At 41.7% G+C, this 13,393-nt stretch overlaps 1 protein-coding gene across 1 annotated transcript in view; it reads right to left on the bottom strand.

The window, feature by feature from the left end:
- Positions 1-7,549: 7,549 nt before the first annotated feature.
- The window catches only part of LOC137431839 (uncharacterized), a 327,221-nt gene continuing 321,377 nt past the window's right edge, over positions 7,550-13,393 (bottom strand). The window contains exon 24 of the mRNA XM_078782560.1: positions 7,550-8,562. Coding sequence (XP_078638686.1) covers positions 8,337-8,562 — 226 coding nt within the window. The 3' untranslated portion in view covers positions 7,550-8,336. The remainder of the gene's footprint in view (positions 8,563-13,393) is intronic.

Raw genomic sequence — 13,393 nt, 5'->3', positions numbered from 1 at the left:
AATGGAGAATTCAGAGATAAAACGGCAGATTGAAGCAAGGCAAGGTACTGCCAGCCAGCAACCCTCTGATGGTTAAACTGCCGAAATCTCGGCTCTCCGCTCACCTTCACTCTTTCATTCCTCTTTTCTCCCGCCTCTGGAACAAACTCCCTCACTCCCTTCAATCCCACTCCTCCCTCCAGGTCTTTAAAACAGCTGTTCACCACCATCTCTTATCTTCCCCCATCCAAAACCTTGATCTTTTCTACCCCCGCTAATTCACCCCAGATCCACCTTGTTTGAAATTCCAACTTCTTTCCTGGAAGTCCTGGCAGTGTCCATATGTTTTATACCTCTCCCACTGCCCCCTTCCCACGCCCCCCCCCCCCCAAAGCCCTCGCCCTCTCTCAGATCTCTCGATGTCTCCATGTCTCTCGGTCCCTGCTCTCAAATGTTGTGTTTGTGTCCTTCCCCCTCTCCCCATCTTGTCTACCGCTCCCTGTTATATGTTTTATGTGTCGGTTTGTCTTTCTGTGTGTCCATGTGATTAATGTTCGCTCTTTCACGAGCCTCGATATTGTATACAAAAAAAAAAAAAAAAAAAATGACTAGAGATGTTAGTCTCCTTCTCTTCCCTTTATAAGGGGTGAGATATGATGGCATGAAGCTCCTGCCCTGTCTTGCCCACAATACTCCTCCACTCCCCCTGTCCTCTGCCAGCTCTCTCCACTCTAAAAACCACCCCCACTTTACTGATATCCCTCTTCACACAATCCTCCCATCACAACCGTGGTCCACCTATTTTCCTCCTACCTTGCTCCTTCAACCTATCTGCTCTTTGCCATTCTCTCTTCCCCCATCCACACTTTGAAAGTACTTACTTTTTGCACATGCGAAATTTGCATTTATGTTTATTTAAATTATACAATGGACTACCAAATGTAAATGTTTCATGATATTTGTTGTATTATATCAATCACCTTTATCTATCAATATTGTTGAAATGAAGATCAAATAGCCGTACGTTGAAATATGTTGAAAAAGTCAAAACTTTACATGGGGTGTACTTACTTTTTCATGTGACTACATCTCCAAGATACAGCTGCAGAAAAATAAATTGTAAAAAAGTCGAAAAAATAATAATTCCACTTTGACATTATGGGGTATTACGTGTGGATCAGTGACCAAAAAAAAATCTCAATTTAATCCATTTTAAATTCAGGCTGTAACAAGGGGTATGAATACTTTCTGAAGGGACTGTGAATCCGTGCACTTGCTTGTCCTGTCATACAATAGAATGACAAACTTCTCAATTGTTGTCATGCTCTCCTCCGCAATGTATTAGAAGGCGTTAGATAGACTTGGAAGCATTGTGTTAAGTTCCGGCAGAGATGTCCATGCCCAAAGAGGCCAAAACTGTGTCACATCCTATCAAAGCACGAAACATCGGAATGCTGCAAGATCTATCTGGTCCAAGGCTGACTGCTATCTATAGTTTTTCTGTACCTGCTTGCATTCTATATTTATAAAGATGTATATTTAGCCACTTACAAGGGGGTTATACCAAATGCACAGAGGGAAATACCTGTTTTATAGACTTGACAACCACCCAGCTGGCCATCTTGGGCAATGGGCGCACCATTAAAATATTTAAAGATACCTGGGTAATAAAATTATTTGAAATAAATTTCTTAACACTTGTGCAAAGTTTGGTACTTTTTAAAGAAAGTACACAATTCTTGTACTATGCCACCATGCCATCTATTGGTACTGCTCTGCAATGCAAGTTATACTTGCTTGTGTCTTTAGGACAGAATTTAAACCTTAATTTGAAGGCATGACAGTGCACACCTATTTTTGGAAACATGGCAATTTTCTCTTAGCCAGAGTTCCCAAGGAAAACCATTAAATCATCCAATTATTTCTGGAAATTTTGCTCGGTGTCATTACCAGTATTGTTATTGTAACAGCCAAATAAACTCGGAAAAGAGGATAGAGTGTAAAACCCACTTCGTACAAACAGCGTTACATGTAGGGAATGTGCGAGGTGAAATAACACAGGAATATTCATTGCCTCGATCCAAGCAGATGGTCAGTTTTATGCACTGGGGTCATCAAAAAACCCTTCTTTTTTTTACACATTAACACAATTCATCTACTGCATATATTCCCCAGAACAAGTTGTCCAGAACAAACTTAAAATATAACTCAATGGGTACAACCCTGTTCTATATCCAACGAGAATGGCACTCTACCTCCACCAGGCTAAACAGATGACGTTTTGAATCCCTCTGATAGTCCGGATCTTGAACAAGACTTGAGCCAAAATCTCATTGGCTTGTTCTTCTCACCTAACCAACTCATCCGCCAAGTTTTGTCAAAATCTGTCCGCAACTTTGAAATATCATAGTTTTTGGATCAAAATCTCTCAATGGCGAAGAATCACTTAAAGATTTATTGTATCCGGATCATCACCAAAATCTAATCAATTCGTCCTTGTGACACACCTAAAATTGTCCACAAAATTTCGTCTGAATCCATCCATAACTTTTTGAGATATCCCACAGGGGGTGAAAACAACCTCCGTCCACTTTCGGTGGCTTTTACAAGCAAAAAAAAAATCAACAATATTGGAGAAAACAAGCATAACTTAGGTGTTTTTATTGGAGAAAAAAGCAATTCCACGACAATGGTCTGTGGAAGTCATATTTTAAATGTAATAGTTGAAGCATGCGTTGTACGTCAATGGAAATGCAGAAATGTGCAGTTTCAAGCATTATGACCACTGAGCTCACGAGAATAGTTTTTATGCACGACTTGACGTCCTGAAAAGTAAAATGTGTCAATTACAACAGCAAAGAATCATTAATTTCTTAATTACTTAATGAGGCTAGGAGTCTAAAACTGCTCCCCATATGTTGTCACATATCTAAAGTGAATTACAGTATTGGATTTGATCAATTGAAGTCAGCTGGACTGAATGTCTAAGATTTTAATGAATGAAGCAAAATGTCACTCCATAACTAGAATTTGACATTTCATTTGTATTCTTCATTAGCTGGTGGAAGTCGGGAGAGACATTTTATTTCATCAACTCGTCCCACTCATTGATTGCGCAGTAATGTAATTATTATTAAAAAAAAAAAAAAATGCGACAATTAAATAAACCTTGTCACCACATAACGTTATGGAGTGACAGGCTGCAGTTATTGATGAAACTGACTGGTTCATGGCCCAAACAATATGCGGTATGTCAGCAATCCTAGAATTCAACAGCTGGACACATTGCTAATTCCTGGTGCCATCTGTCCATGTTGCGCAGCGTTAGTTTTGATCGTTATTAAATTGCAACGAATGGTAACTAATAACGATATTCCTCTAGATCCGTTGCAATTTGAATGTAGCTGAATTTATATTTAATGTTAATTAAATTAATAAATAAATTAATATTTAATCTAAATTAAAGTATAACAAGCTTGCCATTAAATTATTCAGTTGGCAACCTGTATGATTTTGACTGCCAAAAGTGTTTGAGATAAACACAAAGGCAGATACAGGGTATTGTAGGCAAAAATAACAAAAAAAATAAAAAGATGTGCGAGTAGTGAATTTTCTGAACGCTGAAGACTGATCATCATCAGCAGCAATGTCGGGAGTATAACAACGAAAAAGAAAAGAATTCCACTCCTGTGGCTGCACGCACATCTGCGTCCCGAAACTGACATTAACAGCTCCACCAGCAGAAAGGCAATGAAAAGAACCAGTGGAGCCCTCCCAAAGTCACCGAGGAAACATGCTGTCGATTATGAAATGACTATCTTTCATGGATCCGCTCATTACCCTGCGCTCGCAAAGCGAAAAGTGGGGTTAAGCATTCATTTGCGTACGTGTCTGCATTTGAAAAATTCATTTTCTCGGCAACCGTTGGTCCGATTGACACGAACGTTTACCATAGAAGCGCCTCCGCCTGTAGAATTTTTTTTTATTCATAAATATGACGTCATAGGTCATGTGGTATGGAGGCCATCTTGGAAAAACGTTAAACCTCTCCATCTCCCAAACTGCTCAATGGGAAAAATTGAAACATGGCTCATTGTCAAGTACTGCCCTTGGGGAATAAGATATGTTAATGATGATGTGATCGGTGCCTTCGTTATGACGTCATAATTTGACAGGTACAACACTTATCCGATCATTGTGAATTTTTTTTCTTAGCAACTGTTGGTCTGATGGGCACGAAATTTGCACCATAGGAGCACCTCCTCCTGTAGAATATTTTAGTGATAATCATGACGTCATAGGTCATGTGGTACAGGCGGCATCTAGGAAAAACCGAAAAAATGTTGCAGATCTATCTCCAAAACTGCTGTATGGAAAAAATTGAAACATGGCTCATTGTAAAGAACTCCAGATGGGGAATAGGTGTTGTTAACGATGACATCATTGGTGCCATAATTATGACGTCATAATACGACAGGGACAATGCTTAGTCTGATCAGTTTGGAATGTATTGAGCATGATCTATGTAACAATTATATTAGACAATATAAATGTATGATGTCATCGCTCACGTGGTCTGGCAGCCATTTTGGATCAAAGAAAAAAAAAATGTTCAAAAACAGAAGAGTTGGCTCGCAACAAGTTGACTGCACAGGGTAAGTGTTCTATGAATACCATCTAGTTTCATATAAAGTCATGAATTTGAATCCTCAAAATAAAATATCTGCTCATGTTGGGGAAGCATTCATCAAGTTTCACCAACGGGCAGACATTTTATGGATGGCAGAAAAATTAAAGGCCAAGGAGAAGTCAAGAAAAGCTTCCTCATGATTACGTGCAGAAAACGTACTCGCTGTCCTGTGATACCTACCCTGATAGTTAGGTAGGGTTATCAAAATTTGCGGCACTCCTTCCACCAAATGTCTGCCTTAATTTGAAGTTTTCTCGCAATGTCTGCCTCTGCCGATACTACAAAAATATCTGCCTCCTCTTGTGAGCCTTGAAACCCCATGTAGCAGAACTGTCCATCACATCTTGATAATTATTGGGAGCCATCATGTGTAATCAGGATGATTTTTATGCATGTCGGGAAATGGGAATGGGAAAGTAAAAGGCAGAGAGGGGGAAGAGAAAAGGGAGAGGGGAAAGGGAAAGTAAAAGGTAGAGAAAGGGAAGAGAAAAGGGAGAGGGGAAAGGGAAAGTAAAAGGTAGAGAAAGGGAAGAGAAAAGGGAGAGGGGAAAGGGAAAGTAAAAGGTAGAGAAAGGGAAGAGAAAAGGGAGAGGGGAAAGGGAAAGTAAAAGGTAGAGAAAGGGAAGAGAAAAGGGAGAGGGGAAAGGGAAAGTAAAAGGTAGAGAAAGGGAAGAGAAAAGGGAGAGGGGAAAGGGAAAGTAAAAGGTAGAGAAAGGGAAGAGAAAAGGGAGAGAGGAGAGGGAAAGGGGAAAAAAAAAGATCTCTTCTCCCCAATCAGTTGGTGTGTTCCTTTTCTGTTTCATCGCCACTTTCCCCTTCCTCTTCTTCCTGTGTTTATTTCAGCATTTGTGCAGCTTATTCATCCCCATGTGTGCTTTTTCCCCTTCCATTGATCTCACTATCACTTCTACTCTGCTGTTCCCCCATTCAATTTTGTTTTATTCCGTTCTACCTTTCCATCGGCCTTATTCATGCATACAAAAAAGAGAAAAGGGACAAAGTGTACCACCTCTGTCTGTCTGTATGTATCTTGTATGCATTCCTAAACCTCTGGATGGAATGAGTTGAAATTTTGTGGTTGTACTCGGGGTGTACCGGGGAATATTTAAGGTGATTAAAAACATCCATTGTCCCGTTTGTTTTGGCTCGTGGTCACGCAAATTCTACATATATATGTGTATCATGTAGCGCCACTCCTGGTAGGATTGGGTATTACAAGTCGTAATGCAATTATTACATTCATCAATTCTCTGCATGAAAAGTACATGACATGCATTGGAAATTATTTTGATAATTTCAGGCGTTTTTTTTTTTGACTTGTATGCACTCCTGCACCGCTAAACTTAGTTTGTTTACCACTGCAACTTGTGCTGAGGGGTGTATGGGTGGAAAAGGTAATGAGAGAAGGGATACTAGTGTGAGTGGATGAAGGGGTTGAGGGAAGTGAGTGATTGGGTTGAGTGGAAGTATGTGAAGGTGTAAAGAAGGCAGTGGGAAAAGGAGAATAAGTGGGAGTGGATGAAGTCTTTTTAAAAAATGTGTGAAGTAGAGGGGAATGGGAGAAGGGCTGCTGAATAGATAGGTTAAAGGTTTGCAGATATTACCTGCAATGGGCCATATAATATTCCGCATAATCACAAAGATGACATGTATTGCACAACTGCTTTATTCGAAGGAATAAAAAAATTAATGTGAAAAACAATTATTAGCCAACATCGTCGCTACAAGGAGAGGAAATTGCAAGTTTTATCGAAATTTCAAAACTTTTATCTCTAAACAGAACTTATTTTCTTTGTATACATATATTTGAGGTTCAAAGAAGACCTGGCACAGTGAATGGATCAGCACATAACAGACAAATAAAACAGGATGCAAAACACACATGCATGAGGTTGACAAAATGGATATAGAAGGAAACTCCGAGGGAAAACTGGAAAGAGGAGGGCTTGGGGTGGGGATTAAAGAGGGTAGAAAACATCATGATTTTGAATTGTGGACGATCTGAGATGGTGGTGATCAACTGTTTTGAAGACCTAGACTAGAGGGAAGAAGGGGATTGAAGAGGATGTGGAAGTTGATTCCACAGGTGGAAAAACAATAGCAACAAATGAGTGGAGGTGAGCGGTGATCCTTGATTTAGGTAGTTTTACTCGAAGGGGGGTGATGGTGGACCGTGTGAGCCCAGCAGAAACCTGTGGCGTTGGAGGGGGAGAAAAAGCACAGAAAGAGCAGAGGGTACAAGACCAGAAAGGAGGCGGTAGAAGACAGAGAGACCACCGACCTGTCTGCGATAGTGTAACAATAGGCCCGTAGACTCAGCTTCAGTGTGAGACATTCCAATAATCTTTGGTGTAGGCTTTTGTTTCCATGGAATCAAGCTGAGAAAGGTTTGAAGAAGGGGAACCAGCCCAGAGGGGAGAGCAGTACTCCATCAAGCTGCGGATGAAGGCCTTGTAGGTGGATAGAATGATCGTTTTAAGGCCATTTTTCCCCGCTCGATCAGGGGTTAGCTTTGCGGGCCCCATGACCTCATAGTTCCCTTTTTGAGGCAATGTTTTTATGGCCGGATGCCTTTCCTGACACCAACCCTTAGTCGCCTCTTACGATGCGCAGGGGATACGGTGTACCTATTCTAAATCGGGGTACACACCGGGATCATTCATCCCAGCAAGCTGGTACTCAAATTTGCCGACCTCGGAAGGATGACAGGCTGAGCGTTAACCCCCTGGAAAAATTCAGCGATCAACCGGGATTCAAACTCAGGATCCTCGGATCCCAAGCCTACACCCTAACCGCTAAGCCAACACCAGGATAGGATGTTAAAAAAACATTTTATTCCCTTAGAATGTTCATAAATGCAGTGCAATAAATCAAAAGATACATTCCAACATCAAAGAGTTTAATGCAAATAAAGATGATATATCCAAGCAAATATTGATCGAATCAAAATTTCACCAAAAACTAAGACAACCAGCGAGTAAATCTTTAATTGCAAAGCGTAAAGAAGATTAACATCAAAGAAAACTGATGGACCCTGATACAAATCTGAATGACACAAATAAGATTACTATTTGATACTGTTTTAAGGGGCACGTTAGTCTGATGTGGATTTCCCAAATCAAAGGGCATGACCTTCAAATAAAGTCTCTGTAAGATTTAAAACACAATATGTATGCACCAAACGTGTGGTTACGAACAAAACAATTTCTGCAAAAACAAATTAAGTAAAGAAATATGAAACTAATACAACAAATCACAAATGGAGAAAACATGAAAAGCAAAGCATTCAAGAAAACAGTATGCAAGGCAACTTTCTCAAACAATGAGGGGTGGGGGGAGGAGAGGGGAGGATGCAATTCCTCAACCCTAAACAAAATCCAGGTTTAGTAACGAGAGTTTGACATTTACCCTCCAGGGCTATTTTTCACTTACCACATCCGAAGCAGTCATTGTACTACCTCACAACATTGTTCTGAAGAAATTAATGAGCCTCTCTCAATGAGCTTCTGATTAGGATGAAAGCGAGAGCGATTATCAATTTTCAAATATTCCACTCCGACTGCACATTAAATCCTCCTTTTTTTGGCCAGATATCATCACTCATCCAGATTATCCAAAATGACAAATACAAAGGTTGTGGTATCACATGAACAACTGCATGATGTCCTTAACCGGGGTACACTTTCAGTGCGAACTTGGTACCTTCTGTGTCTTTATTTTGCTGCCTCGGCTGCTTAGGCCTGCAGAAGCCCATACCCACGAGCCATTGGTTGATGCTTATCGCAGTAGAGTTTTCCATAATGTACAGCAAGACCCAAAGCTCATCTGCTGGACTCCTTTGCATCACTTGAGCCACCAACAACTTGTCATGAACAATATTTTCAAAAACGTCTCTGGAGAACCCATGAATATAAACATCAGAAGCAGTTCCAACAACAAATTCCTCATTAATATATTATCGAGACATTTAATGTGCGCATGCAACATATAGGGTATCACTTAAAATGACAATGGCTATCCTTTCTTTGTAGGCCTGTAAGCTGTGCTCGTTAGTGGCAAACATCACACAGTCCATCAACAAAATATTGCAGGATACCTTGCATATTTTATGTGGCAACTAACTAAAAGTTGTTTGATACTTAATCAAGTTCTTCCAGTTTCCAGTATTGGGCTTCCAATTTAGTGGATTTGCTGCTTCTTACTGCAGAATGTGATAAGTGCATATTTCTTGTTGTTTTCGTATTTGTTATTTGATATTGTTTAAGGTTGCAGTAGTGTTAGTATCAGACCAGCAGGTAATTGTATTGTTTTGTTCCGGAGTGTATTAAAAGGCCTACTTGTTTTAGCGTTTACACTGTTTGAGCAGTACATGCTGCAGACAGTGGTGAGACTGTAGTTCCTTTTGTTTGATGAAGGTAGTGGGAAGGTGGTTGGGAAGCGGGTCAGAGTGCGGGTTCAGTAGGAAGATAGAGGAAGATTTAAAGCAATGTGATAAATGTTTCGTGTGGGCAATATCGGAGCAAGTGGCGGCAGAGGGTCATCTGTGTCGGCAAAGGAAACCTTAATTTGTGGGTGGGTATGAACACCTCATGTGGTATACGGGGCTAGTAAGCGGGAAATTCTCATGAAACACACATCTGTCTGGTCATCACGATCTGCCTGGCCATTGTGTGTCAGACATGGTGGCGTAATGTGATGTGGAGGCAGAAGTGCCATGTTGCAATTAATTTTATAGATGCCTCTCAGACAGCGAGAGCAGAGAATTCTGCCAAGGAGGAGGAGACAGACCACACTTGTGGAAGGAGGGATCAGGAGAGACCTGGAGATGAAGAATAGGAGGCCTGGGGTGTTCAGGCAAGAGATCACAAAAGCCTAGTGTGGAAGGACAAGCAAAACTGATCATGGAGGTTTGGAGGAGACTACTTGTGCCTTAGTCTCTTAGGATTGACCCAAGCTGGAATCACCTTGTGTTAGTGGAGCGTGGAAGAAGAGGATGGAGAGCAGACCAGGAAGCGATCGCAAAAAGGACAAAGAGGTCCACGAGGCCTGGTTGAGGAGGCAAATCGTCACTGGCATTCCACATCAAACACCATCTTCATTGTGCTCATTTTGGCTCTTGAGAGCTATCGTCTCGCACCTGGTTCCCGAAGCGGTCTATTTTGAGTCTGGCATCCACCCTGCGCATCAGAGAAAGGGAAGTCTTACCTATCATTGTTTTGTTGCCTGAATGTGATCTGTGGTGCCGAGTGGGTTAGGAATTGCATTATTTCCAATCATTGCACATACGTTGAATAGTGATCTGTGGTGCCGAGTGGGTTAGGAATTGCATTATTTCCAATCATTGCACATACGTTGAATATCCTCCTCCTTGTGTCCTTGTGTCCATTTTACTCGCTTGGTTCGTTCCGTTTTTGTTTATAGCATCTCTTTCCTGTTTACTTTTCAAATAAATCCTTTAAAATGTAAGAATATGTGTTTCAACCATCTGTTTTTGTGTGTGTGCCGCCACTAATTTGGCCCAATTGAATGATCCTTTGAGAACAGTAAAGTTATAATCAATTAATTTAACGCAGTACAATAAAAGATCATTCAGCCCATTTTACGAGACTGAGGTCTCAGCGCTGAGGCTTTTGTGTTAACAGGAGCTTCAGACGTGGCACTTGGTGATCAGGAGATGAGGATTAGTACCGACACTCACCTCAAGGAAAAAAACTAAATAAAATTTAGAGTGTAAAAGAGCGTTATTTTTCAATTTGAACGTGCTCACCTTCACCGTTTCATTCCTATTTTTCCCTGCTTCTGGAACAATCTCCCACACTCTCTTCAATCCTACTCTTCTTTTGAGGTCTTCAAAACAGCTGTTCACCACCATCTCATATCTCCCCCATCCAAAACCATAATCTTTTCTACCCCCATTAATGCACCCCAAACCCACCCCCCTTCAAATTCCCTGTTTTCTTTCCTGAAAGTCCTTGTAGTGTCCACCTTGCTTATCTCATGTACCACACCCCAGCCCTCTCCCTTCCACAGCTCTCCTGATGTCCCTATTCCCTGGTGTTGTTGTGCTTGCCTCTATTGCCCCCTCTTGTCTCTTGCTTCCTTTGTTACATGTTCTATGTGTTAGCTCCTATGCGAGCCTCAACTTAGTATCCAAAACAAGTAAACGAAAAAACATGTTTTAAGGCTACACACTTTTATTTAAAAAAAAAGAAAGTTGAAAACCTCTTTTTTTAAATCGTTTAAATTTTTTTTTTTTTTAAGTTACATTTTGATGGATTAAAATGTACCAGAAAAGAGGACCGTGGGCCAAATTTCAGCTCTCTCGGACGTATGGAACCTAAAAAACGAACGGCTCGAAGATTTGAAACGGGACAAACAAACAACGTTCAGATGAAGTTAAATAAAAGTGTGTAATAAGATTAAAAAGGTGATGAGTAGAAGCTGACTGATGTTACAAACGAACAGAGAACAGCCTTGGCTTGGATGCGATCCAGATTACCAATGACAGATAGCAGTGCCGCCCAAGACATGGGAGTTCCAACATTCCATTACTGGTTCACTTGGGATTTGTTGAGGGTGAGAAGTGGATGGGAAATGAAGTATTTGTGAGCTCTGAAAAGGAAACCAAGTTTCTTGGTGGCAGATTTGGTGATACAGTTTTGAGGATGTAAGGCTGCCAAGAGAGATTGCTGGAGATGGTGAAACCATACATACTAATGGAGGACTGCTGAAGTTGAGAGCAGGGCATGAGAAAAGAAGAGGTGGCTATGTTGACATTGCTGGATATAAGGAGGATTTCAGTCATGGACTGAATTAAAGAGACTAGGTTGTCAGAGCCCCATTGGAGGATGAGATTGAGATCACGACTGATGGAAGCAACAGTTGAGAGGCATCAGCAGCAAGGGACTGGTAGGATTTGAAGTGGAATTTTTAACTTTTGGATGAGTGGAGGGTGGAGTCATCAGCAAAGACTCGGTGGTGAAATGGTTAGAAGCATCCGTTTTGAGTCTGTAAGAAAACCCCGGCCGAGTCAAACTGATAACTTGAAAAAGGGCATGTGCTGCTTCCTTGCTTCACACTCGGCATTTAAAAGGCAGACAATCCCAATCGGTTGGCAACAATGGGGAGGAAGAAATTCCTCGAGGAAATGCCCTGCTGAGTGTGATGAGAAAGGCGACGCCATTGTTGTGATGTCGCTGGTACACAGATTATCCCGGGAATACATCACGACAGAAAAAAATGGTAAGGAGGTAAGAGCATTCCAGATAGCACTAACAGGGCAAACTAGTGACCTTGGAAAGGTCCCCCAGAATCCCGTGCTTGGCACGGCTCCAGTCGCGAACTGTCATAGAAGGAGACCCGAGATTATATGCCAGGTTATACAAGCAGCCACCCGAGATTATACAAGCATCCACCCGGGATGCCACACCCGAGTTTGGTTCTCTAGCTTTATGGCGGCAAGCTGGTAAGCACACAGACTCCAACGGTACCCTCGAGCAGGTATTGCAGAACCAGGAATGCAACCTATCAGACAGAAATAACCTCCCAAACATTCTGTCTCATCAAATGTTCAATGTGCTGTCTGTGTTTGTAAATTCCTCAACTTACAACCATGTTCACAACCAAATTACAACAATGTTCCCCATGTTTCCTCCTAGTCTGGTCGTTTGATTGATGTACCGGGAAAAAATTGTTACCAAAGCATATATGGCATCAAAAGAAGCGCAATTTTATGCTCCACAAGATGGTGAAAACTCCTCTGTGATCCTCTTTGGGGAAAACTTTTTACAGCACGATTTATCCAGCATGGTAACAGCCTTGTGTCCGGGGTGCGAATTTTTTCCCCATGATGGTACAGGGCAATTGTCATTAAAATATAGTATAGTATAATTGCCCTGTACCATCATGGGAAAAAAATATTACGCGTCTGGCGTATAGTCAGGCCATTACCAAGCAACATTATAAAAAAATAACAGGGAACAAACTGGAATGGCTTACTTTCTATGGCAGATGTAAATCATATGTACTATGTAGGAAATAAATCTAAAGTAGTATCTCAAAGATGTTCGCGTCCGCAGGCATTTCGTCTTCTTCCGGTTGCACTGGAGCAGCATTCTGACACTCTTCACCTCGACAGTCACGACAAGCAGTTACACAACTGAGCCCACTTTTCCGACAGGAACAAAGATTGGTGCTGCAGGCATTTCGTGACGATGCCTTATATTTGCAGCGCACATACTTCAGAAGATCATCGGGGGCAGGTTCCATGTCGGTCATGACAGGCGCCAATCTACCATTCTCCACCATCCACCCCCATTCACACGGTTCTATTTGAGATACATTCAGACTTTTCCATATCATAACCTGCAGATGCACTCTGAGGCTATGTTGGAATGCAGCTCGTTCCGTTGGGGGAAGTCGCTCTGGTCACATCGTGGAAGAGGTTGTTGCTGCAAGCTCCCTGTAGCGAGCATGTCGTAATTTGGTCAATGAGTCGTCTGGCTTTCCGCCATACATCTTGATGAAAATCCGTGCGACGGCTTCTCCGAAAGCATCCTGGGTCGCATCCTCCTGCGCAACTACTGCACACCATTGTCGCACTTCTTGCGAATTCTGGACAAGCTTGAGGATCCTGCATTTTCCGTGACCAAAAACAGCAGAGGTTGTATCGCAGCCACCCCATGCGTGAATTACTAGAAGGTGATGAAGAACAGTCTGCTCTAA

This window comes from Myxine glutinosa, chromosome 7 (assembly GCF_964187855.1).
Source record: "Myxine glutinosa chromosome 7, kmMyxGlut1.1, whole genome shotgun sequence".
Lineage (NCBI taxonomy): Eukaryota > Metazoa > Chordata > Myxini > Myxiniformes > Myxinidae > Myxine > Myxine glutinosa.
This window is presented reverse-complemented; position numbering and strand designations above follow the sequence as displayed.